The 26,664-nt window shown below is 42.3% G+C and overlaps 2 protein-coding genes across 2 annotated transcripts in view; both read left to right on the top strand.

The window, feature by feature from the left end:
• TTBK1 (tau tubulin kinase 1) overlaps positions 1 to 26,664 on the top strand; it is a 96,585-nt gene that overhangs the window by 12,162 nt on the left and 57,759 nt on the right. Inside the window, exons 3-5 of the mRNA XM_050893119.1 lie at positions 10,712 to 10,785; positions 14,330 to 14,470; positions 15,739 to 15,843. Of these exons, the coding sequence (XP_050749076.1) occupies positions 10,712 to 10,785; positions 14,330 to 14,470; positions 15,739 to 15,843 (320 nt within the window). The remainder of the gene's footprint in view (positions 1 to 10,711; positions 10,786 to 14,329; positions 14,471 to 15,738; positions 15,844 to 26,664) is intronic.
• The window catches only part of RRBP1 (ribosome binding protein 1), a 550,780-nt gene that overhangs the window by 515,091 nt on the left and 9,025 nt on the right, over positions 1 to 26,664 (top strand). The window lies entirely within an intron of this gene.

Here is a 26,664-nt window from a genome sequence, read left to right as displayed (position 1 = left end):
GGCCTGTTGTTGCACATTTACTCAAAAAGTTTCCAACAAAATTTCTGTCTTTTTCTTGCCTTCCATGGACTATTTTAGTGAAAATCAAAATCTCTTGGTCCCACAAAATTGCTGTAGTATTTCCTTGTTCAGGCTGGGCTTGCAGGGCTCAGGACATTCTGTCTGGTGCTACTTATATGGCCAATTCTAATCAGAGCACCACAAGATAACTTTTTTTTCATCTTTGTCAACCGCTGTTTGGCTTACATTGTCCTGTTGCTCCCCTTTTTTGACAGGGCCTTGGCACTGTTGAATCAAAGCTGTTTTCTCAGTTGGTAAGCTTGCTTGGGGAACAGGGAAAGTGCATTCTCTTTTTGGTACCATTAGGAATGTTGACCTCAGTATCACAATGTGTATTACTGTCCTTGCTGCTCAAGGAGGCCCACACCCTCCACGGTGCCTGATTTTATGCGTATCATCATTGTAGCACAAGCAGATGGGATCCTCCATGATGCCAGGCCTCTTCCATGAGGAGTCACCATTTGAAAACAAGTCTTTCTTTCCAAATCCTCACCATGTGGTGGCATTCAGGCAACCATACCTTGTTGCAGAACCAGTGGCCACTACAGATTATGACCTTGGACCTCTCTTTTACTTGAGATCGCACCATGTGTTTACCCAGTGTTTGCTGTAGGTGAAGACCTCTGCTGTTTATCAACACCAGCCTGAGTGACCCTTTTGGCCTGACTACAGGAGTTGCTCACGACTTCTGTCGGGCTTGATTATCTCTGGCTTATCTGTCCCTTCCATGAATGAAGGAGTAAGCAGGACCAAGTTTACCTGGAGGATCAGAAAATTTTCCTTCCTTGAAGAAGGCTGCTGTGCTGTTCCCAGCTACTGGGTGTCATGGAGAGTCCAAGGAACCACATCAGAGAGTAGACCTTTGCAGTAATAGATTCTTATATACATATTTATTTCTAAAATGTGCAATAAGTAACAAGCAATATAGAAATGATATGAAAAATTCATGGTGTACAGCAATAAGAAATGTGTATATGTAGTTGGTAAGTATAGGGATAATAAATCAAAGTAATAGTATGAAAAAAGAGAATAAGAAAAATTATTTTATAGACAGCTAATAGACAATTACCCTACCAGGGACGAAAATCTTACCTGTAACAAATTCAGAAACTGTTTCAGGGATAGTTTGGCGCATCTGCATGGGGAACTTCTGCATGAATACAGCTTCACTGTCAGAAGAATACTATTTTATTGTCAAGCCCTCATTTTATTACCTTAATCACTACTGTAAGATTATCTTTAAGTGAGATAATTGTATATGATTGTACCATTTGCACATAATTTTAACCTATTGGGCTTTTCTACTTTGCAGTCAAGCATTTTGAAACGAAACCTAAGCTGCATTGGCAAAATACTTCTTGCAGATACAGCTTGTCTCCAGCAGAGAAGGTTTCTGGTTTAGTTGTATCTGCAAGTGTTTTGCTGTGTAGACAAGCCTTTTGATCACATATGTTACAAAGCGAATGGAAATAAAATCTGTATGGCTAAGTGAATTAGCAACTTGCTTATCCAGAGAGCAAGAAAGGCCTTTGCCGGGTTTTCTATGTTTCACCCTCTTAAGCTATGTCTACATTAGTGAGCAGTATAGTACCAGCAGACCAGTGGATAGAAGCAGTTACTCAGGCCTATACATCTCCAGCATATATGGCTTGGGGATTTTACAACATAAACATCATGTGTTTTGGGGATTTTGCTTTGGGTTAGTTTTAATCTGGTCCCCCTGTCTGAGGGACCAGTTGCTGGTTTGGATTGCCTCCTTTAGGATTTGGGGACTATTTGGTGTGCACCTGGAATGGAGCTTCTGGGTCTGTTTGCTTAGAAAAGTTTACATGACCCAAAGCCACACTGTGAACAACACTTGACACATGGTAATTGCAATGATTTAAGGCAGTATGGGGGCTTGCTTTAAAAACTCATTGCTATTATAAACCAGGACTCAGACTCCTGTTTTTTGGTATCATGGGGAGAAAAAAATGGGATGGTTTCCTGTCATTGAACACATGGAAGGATGAGTCCTGTCACTTCTAGAAGAGCAGACGTTTTTCCATATCTTCAATGCTTTTCTAACCCTTTGGAATACAGACAGGCAGAAACCTGCCTGCTCTCTCTGTAACTTTTTTCCCACCCTGGATTTGCTGTGCAGCAACATTCAGGTGGCAAAGGAGCATCTGTGAAATACTATCTGGACTCTGTTTCCCATCTCTGAGGTCTTTGAGGTTAATCAAAACGCAAACGGCCCTGTTAGAACAGCTCTTGCACAGCTTTGGAGGTGCTTGACTTGGGCTATCTCAGTGTCAGTCTGCCTTTCCAACAGCAGCCTTAATTGCAGAAATAGTAAACCAGTATCACTGATTAAATCCAGTGGATTATTTTCTCTGGCTTTTGGGCTGCTGCAGAGAGGGGTGTGGAAATCATCTTTACATGCCAAACCAGGTACTGTGTCTGCTCTGGATGCTCAGCTGGGGCTGTGTGGGCCCAGCAGCAGGTGCTTTGAATTCAAAAGTATTCTCCCTGTCCTTACCCACTTCTTGATAGGTCTCTCTGGGAGCGCTCTGAGGGCTTGTGAGACTAGGACGGTGCAAAAGGATCTCTCGTGAGGTGTGCACTTTGGATGCCTTCTGTTCCACAGGCTCCCCAAAATACGGATGTGGCCACGGCATTCAGTTTCCTTTGCTGGGATTCTCCTTGGAGCAGCCTAACAGTCAGATTGTTAGTTAAAATGGCCAGATTATTCAGGTGCTGAGCACTGTTTTCTGTTCATCCATGGTGGCAATTTTGCTCTGGTGTGAGGCTACAAGGCCCTGTGTACTTGCCTTTGACCTCACTCGGCAGCCAGATATTCCTAAGCTCTCTTCAGTGTGTCATTTTCTTTGTAAATGCCTTCTTTTCAGTGCAACCAATCTCATTGTGTAGGACTCTGATTAATTTTATTCTGCAGTGCAGAGATCTTCTGCATATTGAGTAGTTGTGCAAGATGCAGCCTGGTCACAGGCATTGTAGTTTTTGAGTACCAGATTTTATTACAGCAGATAGAGTCCTAGCCTTTTCTTTTTGCATATGTGAGTTTTTCGTGTTAAAGTGGTGCCTTAACTCTCTGTGATTCAGTTTCTGTTACTTTTTATATGTTTCTACAGTATTTTGCTAGGTTGATGTAACCAAGCTATCTGTAAAGGCTGGAAAGCAGAGTAAATTACCCTTGGCACATTTTTAGGCTATCACAGGGTGGCAGATTCAGACACTTGATGTAGCTCTAGCCTCTCTGCCCAGCACTGCATTTTTCCATGTGGAAGAGTCCTTCCTATGGGTGTTTGAATGAACTGGCATTTGGGCCACATGTTTTCTGTGTCAACCATGGTGTCACGGGATGGGGGAAGGACATGGGATGGATGAAAGAGGATTTGAAACACACTTTTTTGAGGCTGTGTTGGATTCTTGCTCCTTCGCTATTCTGCCTTGCCCTGTGCGGGATCTATTATCAGTTTTTTATGTCCATTAGTTCATTCATTCATTACAGAAGCACTAGCAAGGTTAACCCAGTTGATTAAATCCTAGTTGATAATGAAGTTATTTAAGTCTTACTTCCAGCATAGAATTTGTTTTCTTTCATGTTCAAAACTCCTTGTCTCCAGCTGAGTTGACAAGTCCCTGAAGTCAGCTAGTTTGTCTGGCCAAAGGTGAAACTTGCTAACTGCAAAGGAAAGAAAACTGTATGCTAGTCAGCTTTGCCGAGCTACAGACACCATTTCCAAGTAAAGTTAGAAGATGATGAAAATAACTCTCATTTCATTTTCTAGTCCTGGTGGATCCTCCATTTCTTTAGAATATTTGCACAGAAGTGAATTCAATATCCCCACAATACAAAATCTGTGATAAGCTGATAAACTTGATACTGATGTTGACATATAATGTATATTATATCTACAATGTAGAGCATGAGAAATAGCTGCAGCTTTCCAAATGCTGGTGAGAGCAATTGTATAGCTAGATGTCCACAACTGTGTATATAATAGAGACCCTGGCAGTGCCAAGTGCTCAAGCAAGTTATATCACTAAGCACTTGGGCTTTTCCTATGCAGTTGTCTTTAGGGTTGAGCTGCTGGATGGCTGTGCCATGGCTGGTTATTTTTGGCCAGCAGTATACCATTGGTTTTGATACTTCATGTATTACCTGAATAAAAAGAAACTTGACTGATGATTCTGGAATTAAGCTGAATTTGTGATTAGAGAGGTCAGAGGTCGCTGCTGATGCAAGAGACAGGCCTTAAAGACAAATGAGTGTTTGACACAGATAGAGCCAGAGGATAATTTAGGCTCGCGGGGAACAGACCTCTGGAGGTCTCTAGTACAACCTCCTGCTCCAAGCAGAAAGAAATAGATCAGGTTGCTCTGGAGCTTTTCCAGTGAAGTTTTGAATGATCTCCAAAGATGGAGGTCCCACAGCCTCTCTAGGCCCCTGTTCCAGGGTTTGACCACCCTCGTGGTGAAAAAGAAATGACACCTAATGGGAATTTCCCATGTTGCAGCTCGTGTCCAATGCCTCTCTGTGCGCCTCTGAGAAAAGTTAGGCTCTGTCTTCTCGGTACTCTTTTGTTAGGTGGCTCCGACCAGCAGTTAGATCCCCCTCTGCTGCCTTCATAAGGTTGAACAAACCCAGTTCTCTGATACTTTCTTTGAATGTCACGTTCTCCTTTTCCTGCAACCATCCTGGTGGCTGCTGCTGGACTCATGCTGTTATGTCAGTGTTGGTCTTGTACTGCAGAGGAAATGCAAGAATTGGTCGGGTAACAGTTATAAGAGTAACAATAATCGCCATGAGATTTATGATAATCTATGCAGTAGAAGTTTCTTCAGTGTTTTGGGTGGACTTTTAGCAATGAGACAGCTCATCTATGGAGATGAATCACAAAATAATTTTAGCATAAATTTAAAAGATTAAAGTCTTGAACTCCTTTGGGGAGAAGAGTGGTTATTTGTTTTTTGCAGGTGAAAATGCAGGAAATATGGAGTCTGTTACCAAAAAAAAGATACTTCAAATTGCAACAATAATGTCACATATTTCTTTCTTAGTATTTATTTGATTAGTTTCATTGCTGTATTGAAAATATATTAGGAATATTTAAGAACTTTAAAAAGTAGAAGATTGGAATGAATATTCGTTTCCAGCAGTTTGAAATTGATCCGTGTGGAAAAATACACTCAAAAAAGGATAATCATTTAACTTTTTAAGTGCTGTGTAATGGAAGTTTTTCATGAAATGAAAGTTTTTAAGTATTAACATGGGGTTTTTAATCATATCTCTACAAGGTGATGAATATCTGTCCTAGGGTGGAAGGGTTTTCCAGATACTTGAAGTTATTTTTATACATGAGAACATGGTTATTTACAGTAATTTTTAAGTTCCTTCAGAACAAGGATGGTGAAGACCATTTCAGTAACTGAAATATTTGTATTTCTTACCCAGTATTATATGGGAGATTATTATGTTCATTTTAGTTTAAAGGCAGCAGTAGAAAGAATATTTTTCTATGGGTGAACATTAAAACATTGCCTTAACTAAATGCTTCGAAAAATAAATGCATGTGAAACAAAATAAAACACATGTTCTCTGAAACTTTTCTCAGGTCAATGTTTATGAACATCAGGCTGACTTATTCTTCCAACCTATGTTAGGTAGTTAACAGGCCAAAACTCTGTATAATCCCTTGCTCTGTTCCTTTACTTCATTGGAAGATAACTGCTTTGTTTTAGTAATAAACAAATACAGATATAGAACTTATTTTCTAAAGTATGAGCTTGTGATCTTCTGTAATATCAGAGTGGCTGTTCAGTGGAACAGTCTAGCAAAGGAGCAAGTGTGATCTGGCAGTTAGTGCAGTAAAATGGTTGTGAGGCTCCCCATACTAAGTACACCTTGAAAAAAACTTTTTTTTTTTTCTTTTTCTTACTTTTCTGTGTTAAAATATGCTTTGCTGCTCTCTGTGCTATGATCTTCATGCTTGAGGAGGGCATGTGCAAGGAAAGAGGGCTATTTCCTTCTGCCTTAAAGGAAAGTATGGCAGTCGCATCGTCCTGGCTGCACAGGAGGTTATTAACATGATTGTTCTTGTGGGCTTCATAATTCTGGTCAGCCTCAGGACTGATCTGCAGGAATCCCAGTCATGCCTGACTGTCAGCCTCCATCTGCTACTTCAGCATGGCATGAACTCCTCTGAGAGAGCAAACAGTTGTAACCTGGTACCTCCTTTAGTTGAAAAATAAGTAAAAGCCTCAGAGACCCAGAGGGGTTGATGCTGCAAGCATTTATCCCATTTATATGACCAGCTGGCTGTACATACACCACCTCTAAATGTGGCCTGCTTTCTCTACACTCTGTTATATTCCTTTTGTTTCATGCAAGAATTGGCAGTGTCTTCCCTCCCCTCCTTTTTTCTTCTTTTCCTGGTGTTACTTGTGTTGCAGAATAGTGCGTGGGAGAGCTGTTCCAGGGAGAGCCTAAATTCCCAAGACCAACAGGTCAGGTAGGAGCTCATTTTATGCTGGAAAGGAGGATTCAGCATAAAATCAAGTCAGTTTGGGGATGTGGGTCATCAAGAACTGTCAGTCAGTTCATAATTTTCCGAAATTATAGTAAGCAGAAACATGTTGTTGGCATAAACGTGTGTGGTGGGTTGACCCTGGCTGGATGCCAGGTGCCCACCAAAGCCGCTCCATCACTCCGCCTCCTCAACTGGACAGAGGAGAGAAAATATAATGAAAAGCTCATGGGTCGAGATAAGGACAGGGAGATCACTCAGCAATTACTGTCACGGGCAAAACGGACTCGACTTGGGGAAAAAAAAATTAATTTATTACTAGTCACATCAGAGTAGGATAATGAGAAATAAAACCAAATCTTAAAAAAACCACCTTCTCCCCACCCCTCCCTTCTTACCAGGCTTAACTTTAGTCCCGAATTTTCTATCTCCTCCCCGCAGCGGTGCAGGGGGATGGGGAATGAGGGTTTCAGTCAGTTCATCACACGTTGTTTCAGCTGCTCCTTTCTCCTCAGGGGGAGGACTCCTCACACTCTTCCCCTGCTCCAGCGTGGGATCACTCCCACGGGAGACAGTCCTCCACAAACTTCTCCAATGTGAGTCCTTCCCATGGGCTACAGTTGTTCACGAACTGCTCCAGCGTGGGTTCCTTCCATGGGGTGCAGTCCTTCAGGAACAGACTGCTCCAGCATGGGTCCCATGCAGGATCACAAGTCCTGCCAGCAAAGTTGCTTCAGTGTGGGCTCCTCTCTCCACAGGGCCACAGGTCCTGCCAGGAGCCTGCTCCAGCACGGGCTTCTCACGGGGTCACAGCCTCCTTCGGGCATCCACCTGCTCCGGCATGGGGTCCTCCACGGGCTGCAGGTGGATCTCTGCTGCACCGTGGACCTCCATGGGCTGCAGGGGGACAGCCTGCCTCACCATGGTCTTCACCATGGGCTGCAGGGGAATCTCTCTGCTCCGGCACCTGGAGCACCTCTTCCCCCTCCTTCTTCACTGACCTTGGTGTCTGTATAGTTGTTCCTCTCACATATTCTCACTCCTCTCTCTGGCTGCAATTGCTACTCCCATAACTTCTTTTCCCTTTCTTAAATATGTTATCACAGTGGTACTACCACCGTCGCTGATTGGCATGGTCTTGGCCAGCAGCAGGTCCATCTTGGAGCTGGCTGGCACTGGCTCTATCGGACATAGGGGAAGCTTCTAGCAGCTTCTCGCAGAAGCCACCCCTGTAGCCCCCCCCACTACCAAAACCTTGCCATGCAAACCCAATACAATGTGCATACAATTCTCAAAGATAATAAATTAAAAATATAAATGCTTTTTCTTTCTGTAAAATTTTGTGATCCAGAAAACAATAATGTTATGGAGGAAACTGATTTAAAAAAAAAAAAGTCTCAGGAATATACTCAAAATCAGAAGAGGCAGTACTGAGTTAGCAGGGATGCGTCTTAAGTCATAACCAAGTGTATTGGATATTACCACTCCTGTTTCACTGAAATGATTGATTTAGGTGGCCAGGTTCTCCCTGTCAGAGGATTGGTTTTTAATGTTTTGTCTGTAGTTTTACAGCAATAAAAAGCACATGGTGTCCTGCCTATCCGTGCTTTGCAATTATTTAAAACAATAAAAGCAAGTAAAGCAAGTAAAAATTGGAGTAATTTACTCTTTTTACCACACAGTAGCTCTCAGTGCCAGTAGAAACAGTCATTGTTTTGGCTGTTGCCTCAATATCCATCTCCTGGTGCTCTGAAAGGCAAAACAAAGCAAAGCGGGACTCACAGTGTGTCTATAAGTAAGCCAGGCTGGTCTGTGTGAATCTGTACGGACTTAAGGGATTGAGGTCTCAGATGAGTGTGGACCTGCGCTGGCCTGTCCATCCTGTCTGAGACCTGTGTAGATTGCCAGTTTGCTGAAGCACACAGGTATCATAAGCTCGTAAAGAAACATAACTGGTTCTTTCTGAGGTTATTCAGATATGTTGACTTTGTAGCCACAAATCTGGCTTTGAGGCTGGCTTCACGTTGGCAGGCAGCATAGCCATCCGTATTGGGACCCATGGCAGGAAGCTGTGTAGGACAGCTGAGGCTTGCTGGCGGTCCCTTCTTGGTAATGCTTAGGCCAGGACATGTACTACACCCAGACAGTGTCTCAAGGAGTTCCCTCAGAAAACCAAAAACCTGTGTGTCAAAATCAACACTGACTTAGCAATGAATTTCCAGATAGTAGGAAACCAATGGCACCCACTACTCATGGGCACACACAGGACATGGGCTTGGTATGTGAGAAGAAGGATCAAGGAAGAGTGTGCAGGCTGCCCTGATGTATACTGAAGCAGATACTTTCCTGATCTTTGAATATCTTTTGCTGAAATATGGTGGCTTGTGACATTCCTTGATGGTTTCAGCATGGTCTTGCACACTCAGTCCTGAAACTGGACAATGTCCTTAAGTCTGTGCCAGAGACATGAAGGATGTGCAGCCACATAACCTTCCTGCTTATCTAACCAGATATAGATGGATACTAGGATTGGTTGGTTGGTTTGTTTGTTTTAAGCCTGTTCTTCCAAAGGGAGTAAGGGGTAGCCAAGGCCTCTGTCCCTCCAGTTCTGGTTGCCAGCAGCTCTGTTAATAGGAGAGAGAGTGGGGGTGTTCTGCTGTGGGATGCTGCTGGGCCCTGGAGGGTGGGCTCTTGATGCTCTGACCGTAAGCCTGGGTTGGAGCTCCATGTTCCACAGCTGTATGTATTGCTCTGGTCAAAGCTCTGGTTCTCCAGTGAGAAAGCTGCTTCTTTGTCTTCTGCTGCCCTCCAGGTCCCTATTCTGTCACGTCTTGCTGTCCTCAAAAGTTTTTGATGCCCCAGGCCTATGGTGCACACAATGAGAGCAATAGCAGGGTCCCGAGGATGTTACAGGCAGTGCAATTACTGATTACTGTATATGTTCATGTCCCTCCTTTTTTTTATTTTAAAACTGGGAAGTATAAAACAATAAGCTTTGGTTTAAAAACTAATTAAAATCACCATTGCTGAAGTTCTACAAAGAAATACAGGGCAAAGCTATGCAATGATACTCACCCTCTTTCCTGCTTAGAAACTCCACCAGGAACCAAATGTTCACCATTGTGGTGTGCATCAACCTTTACTCTGTTATCAGTAGTCTGCTATTAGAGGAACACATGCATCATACTTCCGCTTTTGCTAAAACAGAGAGCACACCATCACAATTCCATTACAGGTCAGGATCTGAAATCACAGCCTCTGCTCCCTCTGCTTTTTTTTTTTTGGGGGGGGGGAGGGGGGGGAGCGCGGGGGAGATGGGTCCTGCCTGGTGTCCCATGATGAAATGTAGTTGTTGCAGCAGCACTTTTGTACCACAGAGAATGAACCTAGAGGACTAGCTGAGTGTTGCGGGGTTGCTGGTTGGTTTTGATTTTGCCTGAGTAGATGTAGTTTGTACTTCTAACACCATGCCAGAACTCGACATGAAATTGCCCAGGTTTATTTCCTTCTTTTATTATGAAATTGCTTTAATGTTTCAATGGAGTTTTTCCATAAGCATCTTTCTTTTCCAGATGTTTCTGACTATTAAAATCAGGGTTTGTCCATGTTGAAGTAGCATTAGTTTAGCTGTTTCAGGGTAAGCAATGCTAATAGGCAAGTGTAGTGGTGGTGTGTAAAAGCCTGCATTTACTGAGTGAAGTTGGTGTAATGAGCTTAAGCATGCTGCCAGTGAACCTGTGAAACCATATGGTCATGTGTGCTACCCATGGTTTAGTTCAGGGACGGTGGTGGCTGTGGTGGTGTTGCATACTCATGGTTCTGGTATAAACTGCAGTTTGTCATACTGTCACTTGTGCCCTGTGTCAGTTTGAGGATTCGAGGGTCCCTGACACTGATTTCCACTCATGGCTATTTCACAGGCAGTTTTCTTGTTGGATGTCAGTACTCTCCTGAGCTACGAGACTGGGAAGTAGAAACAAAATCAGTCTGTTCTGCAAAACTCCCTGCCTGATGCCACTTACGGTTACAAGCCCTTGATCAGAAGCCATTTTTCTAAAAATGATGATCACAGGGTTGTTATCTTATGTTCCATTCTATATGTTTCTGTTTCTTTTCAGGGAAGGATCATGTTTGCAGATTTATTGGCTGTGGAAGGAATGAAAAATTTAATTATGTGGTCATGCAGCTTCAGGTGAGTTCTGTGCTTCCCCTCTCCCCCCTGTCCCATGGAGATGGCATCACAGGGAAGGATTTACAGTGAGACAATAAGGACAAGCACTGGTGTAGAGACTTTGTTGTACATAGAAAGTGGGTGGAATGGGAGACAGTGAGAAGGGGTGGTGTTGCTGTGATATCCCTTGGGATAGCTCCAGTTGTCAAGATGTGCTAAGATATTTCATAGCTCTGCTTTTCTGTTAAAGATGGCTTTCTGTCAATTTTCTGGGGAAAGCACTCAATTCAGAATGCTCGCAGGAGCTACCCACAATTTCGTGCAGCAGTGGCAGCTGTTTGAAATATCTCCTGCTGAGCTCTGTGATGCAGCATTCAAAATACGTGCCTTGTATCAGAGCTCAGAGGGCGGTGGGAGCCAGTGGTGTCACACCAGCAGCACAGTCTTCTCTATGAAAGGGAGTGGTCTCTGGCTCCCCTGTATCTACCAAGCTCAGCAGTAGCTTGGCTTCTGCTGTGAAAGTGTTTTCTCCTGTTTGAACACTGCTGATATTAAGTCAATATGGGTTAATACTTGGGTAGCTAGCACATGGTGACTGTACTGCTAGACAGCCAGCTACTCCTATCAGAGTTAGCCAGCTGAAGTCTTACATGGGTGTCTACACAAGCCACAATAACAGCAGGAGCTGCAGGGACCTCTGTATGGTTCAGCATGAAACTTCACCAACAAAACGTATATAGTTAGATCTTCAGAGCCCAAATATGGTGGTACTGTCATGAAAACAGCTTTCTTTTTCGCAAAAGCAGCTTTCTTTTACAGCACAGAGTCACAGGAGGAAGAGTTGGAGGGGAACAAGTGGGAAGAGGTGGCTGAGTCAAAAACACATAGAAGAAAGGCCTTTAAGGAGAGGGAGATTGTCCCTGGCTTGAGGGGAATACTTTCAAACTAAAGGTGCTTCTTTCTGACACAGTTGCCTTGGAAGCTGGCCTGTTTCAGCACCTGACATAATAGTTGACAGGGAACTAGTCCTATCTCTCTTGCAGCTTGTATGATCAGGGCTTTGCTGTGCAAAGCACTGTATTATTATACAGTACAAGCCTACCCTTCCCCTGAAGAGCTTACAGCCCATGTCGTGTTTCTTTATGTATAATTGTGATAGAACATGCTGAAGGAAAGTGAGAAGGTTGAAGCACTAAGTAATGAGAAGTAAGCTGCTGCATAAACTGGAAGGTTATTTTTAATTAGCGAATGGTGAATGAAGTAAAATAGACACCAGCAGACCCCAGTACTTCTTTAAAATAAACTTCTGATTCTTTTGAAGTGTAGTTCTACTTTGCAAGGCGGATGTATAAAACCAGTAAATTCCTGGTGCTTGGGCTTGCCTTTTACGCACCACTGGCATCCCAACTGCTGTCACAGATAGAAAAAGCCTTTTGCTCTCTAACCAACCCTGGCTATTGTGGCTGCTGCAGTGTGAGTGTGAATATGGTTCTTGAAAGGGCTAATCTAGAGCTCATGGAACAACAAGGCTTCTAACCCCCCAATCCTGTCCTTAACAAGCCTGATGAAGATGACTATACCTTGGAAAAAAACTCTGCACAGAATCTCTTACTTCTAGCCTGTTCTTGACTATGTAGCTGAGCTCGTAGAGTAGGCAGAGCTAAAAATCATTTCATTATTTGCAAATGAAGACTTTGATACTTAAAGCATTAGCTAGTTTTGCACCATCACTCTTCAAGCTAAAATGCTCCTTCAACTTCAACATCTGCTGAGGCATGGTTTATCATGTGTCCCTCTGACTGTTGTGTACTGCAATTCTCCCTTTCTCTTCAATCACTGGGACTGAGGCTTCCGCTCTAAGCTTTGCAAGACATTGCATCTGCTCTGTTTCTTAGCCAGCGTGATGGTGTTTATTTGGAAAATAATGCTCATTTTCTGTCTTTTCCTGGGGGCAGTATTGGATATTCACATGCCTTGGGTTGTTTCTGGAGAGCAGGTGTCTGAGACTGTCTCCAAACCAGCTGGGGAAAATTATGGCACATTGCAGTGTGCGGCTCTGAAAAAAAATCTGCATTTCCCTGTTACCATTGGATAAGAGAGTTGGTGTCCAAGGAACCACTTTACAGTGGAAAGAAAGATCTGCTGTCAATTCAGTAACTCCAATCTTTCAGGATAGCGATGACAAATCTGTGCTGCCTCTAGTAAACTTCACAGAAATTAAAAAAGATAAGCACTAGAGAAGTAGCTTAGTCTTATTTTGTTCATACTAAGGAGCAAACCTGGGCTGGTTGCTGTGGCTTGGCTGTATCTGTATTAGCTGACCTGTATCAACTGTGGTTGTTCAAGGGACCAGAGCCCTGAAGTGAAACATACATCAAACCAATTTGAGAGACTAGTCATATGCTAAAAGAGCCAGTTGCAGTTGGCCCCTTAATGTCTGTAAATAACTTGAGAACTGGAAATGGGTGCATGAATGAATGGCATTTCACTGGTTTGGAGAGCAATCTGTGTTTTCTCATCAAATGTTTGGAATCTTTTATATATCTTCTGTCGAGAATTTTGTTTGAATACATCTGGACTTGTATTATAAGCATGTATGTCTTTGCAGAAGCAGAATCAAGAGATTCTATAGTATAGTGATAATCAGCATGTCCCTATAACTTTTGTTCTTGGTACACGTTCTCTGAAACAGTGGATTCTTATTCCTAATGTTTTTGATCAGTTGATAAATGCATTAGTTCTGTGGATTAGAGGGGTACTCTGCCATAGAATATACTCATTTTAACGCCTTCTTTCTCTTTACAAATCTAAAGAGCTATAGACAAAACTGACATGACAGAGATCAAAGAACACTGTGATTCTTCTGATGTTTAGTCTGTCCTCTTTTCTTTTTTTTTTTGCTAAATTGTCTTTATTTTCATGCACAGCTGGTAGACTTTTTTTTCCCCAGAAATTTAATTAACTGGAGGTAAATTACCAATTTTTTTAATAAGTATATTTTAAGTCAGTGGAAAAATCCTCCTCTCCTGATTTTGGGTATGATTCTCTTGATAGACAACTTTCCCCATTGTGGCGTTGCTACAACAATGCTGACTTGAGCTTGAGCCAGACAGTTGTGTGCTAGGGAGTTTCTGATGAAACTGCTTCTATGAGCTGTAATAGATAGTGGCTTCATGACCTGCTTATCATATTTGTACTGCTTTAATCTTTAGATGGCTCAGAGAACAGACAAAGGTTGTTCTTAAATCAGCGTCTATATAGTCTGGGTTTAACAGTAAGGAGATGCTGGTCTCATACAGTCTGAGGCACTGCTGTCCATGCCGTGCCTATTTCCCAAATAGTACATCAGCTGACTTCCCAAGATAACAGTCTGGTATCTTCTTATCAGCAAATACATCACTTAAAATGAAGTGTTGGAAGATCATATACAAGAAATAAAGCAGACATAAGGTGACCACCTGTCTGATTAGCATTTCTGCTTTTTTGGGGATGCATGTTAGAACTTGCAGCTGTGAAATCCTGTGCTTTAGTGTGATGGTTTAAGTGTTTTATTGATTTTTTTCAGGGCCGAAATCTTGCAGATCTCAGAAGGAGTCAGCCTCGAGGGACTTTTACGCTGAGCACAACGCTGCGATTGGGCAAACAGATTCTGGAATCAATAGAAGCCATTCACTCTGTGGGATTCCTGCATCGTGACATCAAGCCTGTACGTTGTTTTGGAAATTTTCCTTTTGGTTGTATGTCTGTCTGTTCTGCTTGAGTCAATAAAGACAGTCTGAAGATGGGCAGATCTCAGTGGAGGCATTTAGGCTTCCTTGCACACTCCCACTGTCTGATACATTGCTTATTTTCTGTAAGTACAGAATAGTAATATAGTATTGTCATTCCTTTAAGTGCATAGCAAACTAGTTTTTATCGGCATGCTCAATGGTTGGTTAGTAGCTGTCAGTCATACTTGTACCAGTCAAGATCACATGACAAAGCAGTCTAATTTTGAGCAATCATTTGGAGTCCAACCAATTATTACTATAAAAGGGGTTCAGAAAAGATATCTTGCTCTATGACCCATCACTTGAATAAATACATGAAATAGCATTTAACTTAGCTAAATAATCCTCTTAACCTTTTCTGAGCAATTGCCAAAAAAATTGGAGCACAGTTTCCAGTGTCGGAAACACAGTCATGGTGTTGGTCATCTGCCTCAGTGAGGCACAGTAATTCCAAATCTCACTGTAGGAGCCAGTCTTTTTCCTGCAGCTCTTCACTACTTGACCTGAACACTTGTTGCTGCACTATCCCTGAGACCATCTTCCTTCCAGCAAAATCATTTGCTGCTTTTAAAATCAGCTGGTTTGGGCTGATCAGATTCAGCTGAAAATCAGTCACTAATGTGACTGGCCATAAATCCTTTAGTAGCCATCCATTATGGTAAAGGATATAACTTTAAGACGGGTGTTAAAAAAGAGCTGCTCCATTTGCTTGTTGTCAGTTTATTTACTAAGAACCAAACCCAGTGTTTTTTAGATGTCTGATTGTTCAGATAAATTTAGGTAATGCAATACAGTGGATGGAGATTCTGGGAGTTAGGGCAGAATAATGCATGCTAGCAGCTGAACCACAAACAGAAGCATTTGTCTACGATAACTCCAGCCTGTTATGCAAGTGATGGAGCTCTCACTGCAGAGCTAGTGGTGTTAAATGTAGCTCTTTCTCATAGCAGCTGAAATTTAGCTAAGCTAATGTGAATTTTAGTTATTTTGAGACTCCACAGTCACTTATCTGCAAAGTGAACTTCTGAACATGGCAGTGATTCTCTAATCATGATGTTTAAGATGCATCTTAAAATTCTTCTCTTTGACTTATGTTTCCACCCAGAGGCATGTGGGGCTATATGATAAAGTTTTGTTAACAAATGGCCACTCTCACCCAAGCTGCTGGTATCAAATTGATTTTTTTCTTTCTTTCTTTGTCTAGTCCAATTTTGCCATGGGCCGCTTACCTTCAACATACAGGAAGTGCTACATGTTAGACTTTGGTCTGGCCCGTCAGTATACCAACACTACTGGTGAAGTCCGGCCAGTAAGTAAATTTTAAGTAATTTTTTTCCACTTCTGCAACTTCTTAGGCATGGAAAGGTTTTGTGATTTTGTTTGGTTTGTGATTGTTATGCTTGGTCATTATATTGGACTGCATTTTCTGCAAGGTGAGAAGCAGCAGGTGACTTCAACTGAGTTGGGAATCTAAGAAGGGATGCTTGCTTTTGTCTTACAAGGTGTGTGGCTTTTTTTTTCTTTTTTTTCCTTTAGGATAATCATGTTTTCCACAGGCTTGGAATACTTACAGAGTAAATTATGGCCAAGCAAAGAGAGTGAGCCCAGTGCTGGCCGTGTAACTTCTATAGTCCCAGAGGACTGGTCTAGTTCAGTTCTCTGCGATCTGGGGAACCAGATCAGTGCGTTCTTAAAGCTTTTTATGAAAAAAACGCTAGAAGTTAGAGACTGACCTGATCTCTGAGGCTGAGCTTACTGTGAACTGCAACCTGTAATGCTGTTCTCACCCTTGCCTGCCTTTGGTTTTGTGTATATTGCCCCCTGTCCAGATTTCTTAGCAGGATTATTTCAGCGTGCCTGCTTGGAGGGGAGGTAAGGGCAGGGGGCTTATGCCACGTGACATGTGTTATCTTCAGTCCTTTTACAAGCACTGTGTTATCTGGGGTCACTCATAAGGATGCATTAAGCTTCAAATGCTCTAGGTATCAGTCAGAGCATTCCTAGATTTATTTCAGAACACAGCACAAGCAGGGAGGGCTTAGACAAACTCTCTGTTTGTCATCCGAGGCTTATACCTTTTGGTCTGCACATCTTTTCCATCTGCAAGATAATTGTTGTTCCGGAAAATGTTGACAATGTGAGAGCTAAATTCAGAGACTCTGTAGTGCAGGATATGGTTGGGGGGTGGGAAGAAAGCAAAGATCAGTGAGCAGATTTGGATCTTTAGCAAATGAACACAGCTGGGGGATTTTTCTTCTATTTTTGTCTTCTTTTTTTTAGAAGTCTTTTCAGTTGGACATTGCAAGCCTTTTCTTTTTAGCTGTAGATGGGAGCAGCTCCAAAGGTTGTGTCTGCATCTTATTCTTAAAAAGACACACACTATGTACTACTGGTCTTCCTTGTGAATGCTGGTTATTTTGGGGATAACCCTTCTCCATATTGCCCTTTTCAAAATGCAGCCCCACTCCTTTTCTCTTTGTGCAGTCAGAATTCAAGCCCATTATGGATTGAAACTGGCATTTGGGTTTTCTGCAAAATTTCTTCATTGCTTCAGTGAAGCAACTATGTTTTATGTCTGTATTTCAAGTCCCATTGTTTGAACACTGTTCTTTCTTTACAATTAAAGAAACCCATTTTTCCAGATATCTCTTCTTTTGGATCCTCCCTTTTCTTCCTTTCTCCCACTAATTTAAAATTACTTTGCTTTTATTTTGCTACATCCTTAGAGAATACTCCCAGGCCATGTTTTTGGAAACAGCACTACATCCAGCCTTGACATCTTTTTCAGAGCAAAAGATTCTTCAGCTGTGTCTCTCAAGCTGTGTCCTGCTTGGGTTGGTGTGGGTCAGGTGGGGCTTTGTTAGGACGCAAGACTCTCAGAAGGTCGATCTTAATTCTGGTCATTCTGGTGGTTGGTTGCTTGCTTGCCACAGATGGGTCTCATAGAAGGACTAATGACACATAATCTTTTCCTGAAAAAAGACAGGAGGATCCCCAGAGGGGTGGGAGTATGCTCTGCTGAAAGTGGTAAAAAGTCTCAGTTTGTTTGGGATGTGGGAGGATCGTATAGGGTAAAGTCTCATATACCTAATGTGCCTATTCTCCCATGCCACAGTTCAGGTGGTGAGGCTTTTTGACAAAAATGATACAATAAAAAATACATAAATATTTACTTCAATCCCTTTTAACATTATGTTATAGTCACCAGGCTGTTCGATCCTTTTGTGTCCCTGCTGCCTGATACCACTGTTGAGTCCCACTTACCAGACTGAGACATTTGCCTGGAGAAGCATGGTGTGATCGCTGCCCAAATAAAGCACTGAGGATTAGGAAGGAGATGGGGGTGAAGGGCGGTATGAAGACAAGTGAAATGAGATTTTTTTTTTGTGGGTTTTTTTCTTTTTTTAATTAAGAACTTTATCTTTCATTTCACCAAAGAGATTATTTCAAGCCAGTAAGGTAGATTCTTCTTCCTCCATTCTCTTTCAGTTCCTTTATCCATGAAGAATACAATTCCCAGATTTATAACATGATCATCCTGAGCTTAGTTTTTTTGTGATTTGGTTCTGAGCTACAATACACAAGATAGGTAAGGGAAGGAGCTCACTTTCTCTTTTTCTGGAAGCATGTCTGAATTTTGCTTTCAGTCATATTAATTTATTAACAGACATTTCTGCTCAAGTAGGTTCTGTGCAGTTTCCTACAGTTTCAGAAGCATTGCCATACTTTATGAATAATACCATAAAAAGTTATTTGCTGTTTTCACATCCTCTGAGATTTATAACCTCGGTCTTGCTTGTCAGAAAGACTCTGAATGACTTGCTAGTAATACAGATAATGGGCCTGACCTTTAGGATGCTGTGGTTTTGTTTTGTTTTTTTAACTTACCTTTTGCCTTCTTATTTTTTGTCACTTTTCTATTTTGAAAATGCCTTTGATTTTGAAAAAGGGAAAAGCCAGTGATTCTGTGGGGCAAAATCCTCTAGAAAGCTGTGTTGGCACTGTTTTTATGTATTTATTTTTTTAATGTGCAATTCACTGATGCCAAACAGTATGAAATTTTATATGAAAAGGCAAGGAGCTCCTTAGTAGGCAGATAGCATAGGCTGTCACTAAACAGGTCTCATTCTGATTTTCTAGAGATTGATTAAAACTTTGAGGTGGGATCATTTCTACTCTCCATGATCTTCATTGAGCATTAGTTCCTCCATCCTCAGCTGTTACCACTCTGGCTTTCCAGACCCCCTTTCAAGGGCTACCACAGTAGCTTTTACCTAGGGAGCTGTTACTCTGCTAAGCTTCTGATGAGTACTGTGTATTTGGTTTGTATGTTTTTACAGAGGATAGTTACATGACAGTTCAACTTGATTGCTCAGCATTTGTAAAATTATGGGCCGCTTGGCTTAACAAAATCCAAATTTATTCTGAATCTGAATTTATTCTGTGCTTCTAGGAAAACAAAACTGATCTACCTTATGCGGGATGCTAATATTAGCACAAATGCTACTCTTTGGAAAAAAGCTGTTGTCGCACAGATTTGCTTTCACGGAAACGGTCTCACCCCTCTACCACTTGCCCCTTGCCAGATGTTGCAAAATCTCCTGGATAACAGTCTGTAGGAACTCATTGCACTATAAAGACAGAAGATGGTTGGAGTCAGAAGGTGTGTAAGGAAGCGTCAACAACAATTTTTCCCTCTGTTAGCGATCAGGGGAACTCAGCTCTTCTCAACAGTCTCATTACTTGATATTTCTCTGAGAGCTGTAGAAGTCAGTCTTTGATAGTTACTCCTTTAGACAGGTAGAGCAGATGTGCATCAGTCACGTAGCCATTTGGTGTCCATTGTGTGTTGAGAACTGCTTAGGGCCTGGCTGAAGGCTGTTACTTTGGCTACCATCAGCATTTCTGGCATTTGGATCAGAGTCAACATCCTGGCTAGCACCAGGGACTCTGGCTATTATGATAAACAGGACAGACTGCTAGTGCAAAAAAATTTAATCTTTCCAGAGGGTTTTGTTTTCAAACACTTGTGAGGACAGGGAAATGAAGGAAAAGACAGGCAGCTTGACAAAACTGCTAGAGGAGATGCTGATTTCTTTACTGCTCCTCTCTGCCCCTCCAAGCTCCACTTTCACCTGTTTGAAAGGTGGCCAATACTGGTTAAGATCTGTGATCTGTATTCAGCAGGGTATGTTTGACCTGGGATTTCCCATTTCTGAAGGGAGCACTGTCAGTGATAATTCACAAAGTATTCCTGGTCCATTACCCTTAGTAACATCTTTTGGTGCTCAATACTTACATATTTACTGAAACAGAGAGTGGAAAAATTACTTAGTCACAGTAAACAGGGCCATCTCCAGGGCTGTGAGACTCCTGAAGTCCCTTTTCTAGGGAATGTCTTAATTTTGTGCAAAGCTATAAAGCTTCAATGAGAGAGATCGCAATACGCCTGCTCCCATTCTGCCTGTGGCTTAAATACACGATGTTTGTGGTACTCTGCTGTCAGGGGAGAATGACGGAACTCCTGTAGGAGAGGAGGTTATTGAACCTGAGACTTCCAAACTTTGGGTGAATGATCTAATGCTGGAGAGAAGAAACTGTGCTCCTGTTCAGCGTTGTCCTTTTTTGGGACTCTGAACGTTGATTTCTTGTTTTTCTGGTTCTGCTCAATGCTCACCAGAAAACTCCTGGATTGCTTCACCCTGCCATATTGCCTCTCCAGGCAGATACAAGAGTTATTCAAGCCCCCTATGTGTACCAGGGCTTGCAATTGCAAGGCTTCCTTCAGTTGTCTAAAGAAGGCTTCATCTACTTTTTTTCTTGATCAGGCAGTCAGTAGCAGATGCTTACCATTACGTTACCTGGGTTAGTTGGTGCTGATCACTTACCCATCAGTAGCGACTGTCTCATCACCTGCTCCAAGGAGAGCTTCATACATTCAAGCCACTCCTGTGCAAACGCACCTCCTTGCCTTCCCAGTCCTCCTTCCCATTCATTGCAGCACTCAAGCCACGCGAGCTGTCCCACCAAGTCTCTGTAATCCCAGTGAGACTGTAGTTTTGCAACAGCACATGGACCACTAACTCCTCTTGTTTGTTTCACGTGCGTAGGTGTTTGTGGATAGGCACTTGAGGTGGGCTACCAGTTGTGCAGCTTTCCCAGGGGAGGCATGAGAGCTTCTATCATCCTCTCCCGGGGCACCTCCTCACAGCTTCCGTTCTTCCATTTCTCTTCAGGTTACAGTAATCCTCTCTCATTGTACCTGCTTTAAGCCCTCTTCACTAGATTAGCAAGCCTATATGCAAAGCCTTTGCAAAGATGCTTTTGCCACTCTGTCAGATGGGTCCCTTCTTTCACCAACAGTCCTTTTTCCTCAAAGAGGGACCCATGGTTATAGAAGCCAAAGCCCGGTCTTTGATAGCTAGGTGTTGACTTGCAGGATGCATCCACTTCTACCTAAGTCTTTCACACTCACTGGCAGGATTTAGGAGGACAGCACCCAGGCCCCCATGCCCCCAGATCTGTAGTCACTCGTAGTATACTCAAGGTCACCCCTTGAAAAACAGGTGCTTTTGGTGCTCCCATAAATGAGCAACACGAGTTAATAGTCAGAGGGCCACACAAACCTTGGCAATCTGTCCTTATCATCCCATATCCAGGCCTCCAACAGGCCACAAAGCTCTTGAGACATGAAGTCAGGCCAGTAGATGGAGCTTCCATTTCCTGCAGGAAGGAGTCTTCAGTGACCATCACTCACCTTTGGTTCTTGGTATGGACATTTGGTTCAGGCTCAGCTGGTTCCCCTGACAGGTCTTGTTCCTCCTTACCGGTTGCCAGGTTACTAAATCTATTCTGCAACTGCAGATCTGCATGTGGAGCAGGAGCCTCTGCTGCCAGCTTCCCTCCTCTTGGGAGTCTCCATCTGTTGCTCCTTTGAGCATGACTGCTAGTTGTCCCATTTTTCCTTGCATTGCAGCGTTCATGATCTTCACTTTCAGAGGCTCTGTAAAGATTCTGTTGATCTCTTGTTCACCCTCCCTGATGCTACACAGTTTGCTCATCTCCCTTCCCACCTCACCACAGCTCCTTCACCTGGCAACTCCACACCTCAACCAGAGTACTTCTCTTAGAAATGAGGCCACTGCAGAGGCACCAGGTGCTCTCTGCAGCCCAGTGTGGATGGCCACATGCTTCCTTTGGGGCTTTTGCTGGGTTGAGGTCTCCAATGTGCTAAAGATAGTTGCATCAGCCCATGCTGGAGACCAGGCCCTGTGGCCCATCACCACCATCATTTCAGCCTCAGTCAGGCCCACGCTGTCCTGAGCAAAGTTTCTAGGCCCCTTCACAACCTTGTTTTGCTAACTGCTGTCACAACTGCTACAGCTCTGTTGTCTGTTTACTGTGCTGCTTATAAATACCATAAATAGAGGAAAAAATTAAATCAAAATTTTCATGCTTTTCATGCCAAAGTTTTTGTTAAACATCGAGAATCTCACAGTTAAACTTTGGTCTAAAGGAAATCAGGTTCTGAATTTGGCTGACCTCAAAACTTTGTCTAATGATATGACAAGAGAGGGGAAACTGAAAACACAACTTTGACCAGGTTGTATCATAAAGTTCTTGTTGTGTGCAGGTCTTTAAGAGTTTGTTGCCTCTTTAAAGGACAACTGTAATGGCCACCACTCAAATGCGAGAGAAACATTGTCTTTTGCAGTGTAGTTTCTTGAAGTGTGGACTTTCTTAGGGGCTGATGTTTTTGAAAATTCAGATGTACTATATGGAGTGGGTTGCCCCTGTCTATATGCACAAATGCTGCAGAGAACGCTGTTGGTGATACGCTACTTTCCCTTAGAAAAGCTGTGTAGATTTTTCCTAATTACATCCCAGCTAGCCACATTTCTACTGATTCTGTTCTTTAGGAGAGTTTCAAGTATTCGTTCTGGTGTGTGGGGTCTGAACCAACATTATACCTTTTAAAAATTAGTATTGCACATGCCAGATTAAACAGAACACAAGGGGACTGCATCTGCCCAACTACATGTACCCTACCTGAGAAGCACCTTCCTTAGGACTGGAGGCAGGTTACCAGATGAGATGCATCGAGCCAGTGATGCAATTGTTATGGTCCATATGGAATAGGATGATGAAAGCTACAAAACCTTTTATAGTGCCTTTATACAAATCTAGATGAGGTAACAGTTGATGATGCATAAGATACCACCCATCCAGTTTCAAAGAAGGTATTGCAGATCTAAACAGTATTCAGAAGACAACAATGACAAACTTACATGAAGAGGGATCGAAAAGATTGTGATTATAACCTGAGCAAGAAGATGAATAAAAGGAATTTTATAAAAGTCTGTAAAATACTATAAAGTCTTCAGAAGCAAATGAGAGAGCCTCTGTTCTCTTTGGTTACATAGAAACAAGATATTCAGTGAAATAGGTGATAAATTTAAACCAATAAAGGGATGCATTTATTCATGAGGCATCCCTTGCTGCCACAGGTAGTCAGCATGCATTGGGAAGAGTAATACAGCACATGTGTGCAGGTCAGAGACTGGTCTAAATAGCAGCGATGGGACAGGGTGTGCTGTGGTAAAGGTAAAGGCCAGCTATAGAACATAGGGGGGGCTATAAACTGGCAGGTGAAATTCTGTGTAGATAAAAGGTGATGCTCATGATGTGTGTTTGGGTGGGGGGAGAGCAGTTCTAATTTCACATATACGATTGTGGCCTCTGAGCTGACAGGTATCACTGATAAGTTATAGAATAGCTTCGTGAAAACATGAGTTTGATACTCAACAGCTTTCAAGAAGGTGCTCAAACATTAGAATTCATTGGGAAATGAATACAGGACAAATCAGAGATCACTGTTGTGACCCTTGATGAGATGGGGGTGACTTTTCAGAGTTCTCATAGCATACCTGAGAGAAAACTTTAGACTGATCTGAGGTGGACTGATTATTTGTTGGCCTTGTTCTTGCAAAGAGCCTTTTTCTTTGTGTTGGCCGTGTGATGCTAGCAGCAGTTCTGGGTATAGGCCATCTCTGCCATCTACTATTAAAAGAGCTTGCTTTAGGGTGCTTTACTTTTTAACCTGTCTCCTCTGAGATTTTTGCAGTGGCTTCACTTTGTGGTTGCATGCAGGCAAGCTAGCCCAGCAGCAGGAAAATGGATAAATATAAAATCTGTTTAGAAACATTTAAAAAATGGAGGTAAAAGAAAGAACTGGTGTTCTCTTCCATATCAGTGGTCTTCCTGCAGAACATTTGCACCGCATTTTTGCCTCGTTGGAGAAGAAAATTGGGAAATACAAGTAGCTTGCGGGCAGTGTTGTCTTGGACCAATCTGACCTTTGTCCAGACGACTGATATATAGGAAGCAGTTTTTCCTTCCCTTAATATGTAAAGCAATCCCATTGCCTCATCCAAGACCACTGTCCTTGTTTTTCAAGCATATGTTCTGCACCCTCCCACAGCCCACAAGATCCCTTTTTCTCCATGGGATCTTCGCAGGACTTGTGCTATTGTATAATTTCAGTGGCAAGGAAGCATAGTTTTTTATATGGTTATGCTGATGTGTTATATACTTTGTTATCAGCACCAGGGTTCTATCCAAGTGGGTTTGAGTAGGCAAGTAGTGGGCAGTAGTTCAAGCCACGTGTTTCTCAGTCATGGAAGGCCTGAAGATCTGCTTAAGAAGAGATGGCTTATGGAGGGTATCTGTTAGTTCAGCTGTAGTTAATAAGTGCTTTAAGATACAGAGGGTACTCTTCTGAGAAACAAGTCTAGTTTTCTTTTTGTGATTTCTGCCCCCCCATGAAAAAGTGCATTTCTGGCTGAATCCCAAGACCTTCCATAACAAATTTGATATTACAGGATGCAGAGAGTCTTTAGGGATTTAACTCTTATTTCCTCTAGATGCAACCTTCTGCCATGGTTCAGATAGACATGAGCAGTTTTATTCACTGTGATGTCCTGGTTGTACAACCCACCTTTGCCATGCAGCAGTATAAGCAGTCAGTGTTGATGCACATCGTAGGACAACACAGCTAAGCAACTGGGGAATGAATTGAAAAGTTGTGTTTTTTAAATTTGTGTAAGTATCTTCTATAGAAAGCACACAAGTCAAAATTTTCATTTTGGATTAATTTTTATAGCAGAGGGCTGGACTAGCAGAACATGTTTGATACAGAGAACTAAGGCTGAGAAGAAAATTTGAACTTGGAGAGGAAAATAGACATAAACCTTATACAGATAATATGATGAACAACATATGGTTGTATAGTGGAGGTGTTCTGAGTCATGAAGGTCTTCTGTCCATGTAGGTCAGGTTTTGGACAATAACTCCTTGATCATTACTGGTCTTTGTTCAGGTTTTGTCACTAGTTTTGTCACTAACATGCAGTACAGAAAGCATCATGCTTTTCCTCTGTCTGCGACACCCTGCCTTCAGAAACATATTCCCTGTGGCTCCACAAATATTAATTGAAAGTGGTCAAGGGTTTAGCAGCTTGGTCTTAATTATTTATTTGAAAATAGAGGAGAGGCTATGTTTTTCCTGGAGTCTCTCTCCCGTTGCAGGATCTGACACTGGGCTGTTATGCTCAGCAAGCATTTTTTTAGCTTAGTCAGCTGCAGCCCATTGATTAGATCTCGATCTCCTCGTGGCTCAGACTGCACTGCAGTAGTTTGCAGTGCCTTGCTGAAGATACCGTACGTGTGCGAGGGCGGCTCTGTGAGTCAGTGGGCAGAAAGAAGATGTTGTAGGCAGGACAGTGCATAGCCTGTTTAGACGAGCATGATGAAGGCTGCAGAAATGTGTCAGCTAATTGAGAAAAAGGTATTTATTTTCCAAATGTCTGTGCATAGTGTTAAAAATAAACTTTGCTGCAGTGAACAAGGTATTAGAAGAGGAGAGTATGGTATGTTTTTCTGCTAAGTAGTTTTCCCCTCACTGGAAAACGAGCTATAAAATAACACAAAGGATATTAACTCCTACGTCCTAAGACCCCAAATACTCAAACATAGAAGCCCAGTAGATTTTATACTTACTTTGTACTTGAAATATATGTAAAGCTGTAATGTTATGTAGGAGATGAACATTTTGCAGTAGAATAAACAGATTTCTGGAGCTGTAGTACTCAGAGTACTATATTAGCTTAGAAAGGGATATAATTTTTGTCTCGAACTTTGTCTTGTAAAAAGGTAATTGGAGAAAAGGCTGAAAGCACAACATAGTCACATTGGTTCACACAGAGATGGGGAAAAGGAAAAAAATGGACTTATGTCTTAAAAAATATTGCACATTTAATGTATTATAGAAATGCCGTTTCTGTGGGAATGGGTTAGTTATAAAACAGATCATCGTGAAAATTACATAAAGGTTCTCGTTGTTACTTTCATTGTTGGAGTAGCAAATTTGGACTTGAGAAGGGTGTTCATGTTCTGGTTTAAAACATTACAACTACAGAAAGCCAGTGCAGTTGAAATTAAGTGTATGAAAAGCAGACTAGCTGATGGATTTGAAAATCTATTAGCAAGCAGGGATTCTTGTATCTTGTTATAACTAGCTGTTTCTCTGCTTTCCTCCCCTGGAAGCCCTAGTTCAGTGAGGGTGACCTCAGATCATCTATATCAGGTTGTTGGTGCATTTATTTTATGTAGCAGCTCTCTGGTTAGAACTCTTGTGCTACAGGGGTGAGGGAAAAGGAAGGACAACTCAGGCTCAAATCCCATATATGCCTGCAGGGATCTGAGATCCCATTTTCCATTTCCGAGTGCCTTTACTGCCAAGCTGCAGGGGGGATACAGTACATCTGAATGTGTCATTCCTTCTGGTCAATGCTGTTCCACTTGAAGCTCTGATTGTTCTTCCCACTGGACTACAGAGAGAGGAACAGAAAACTGTTACTGTGTCCGGTGGTGAAGGAACAGGGGCTTCACTCCCTGGGCAAGTGAATGTTGAGTTGGATTACTGGTCAAGTCTCCCCTCCATCAGGTAAGTGCATTTGCTGCCAGGTTACAGAGTGCCTGTCATACACTTTCTCTCTCTTGGTAATAAATATTCAATTATTCTGTGCATAAGGGATCCTTTCCAACATGGATGTTCTTAGACTTGCATCTCA

This window comes from Gymnogyps californianus, chromosome 3, assembly GCF_018139145.2.
Source record: "Gymnogyps californianus isolate 813 chromosome 3, ASM1813914v2, whole genome shotgun sequence".
NCBI classification, from domain to species: domain Eukaryota; kingdom Metazoa; phylum Chordata; class Aves; order Accipitriformes; family Cathartidae; genus Gymnogyps; species Gymnogyps californianus.
Note: the sequence above shows the minus strand (reverse complement) of the source record. Positions and strands in the feature narration are given on the sequence as shown.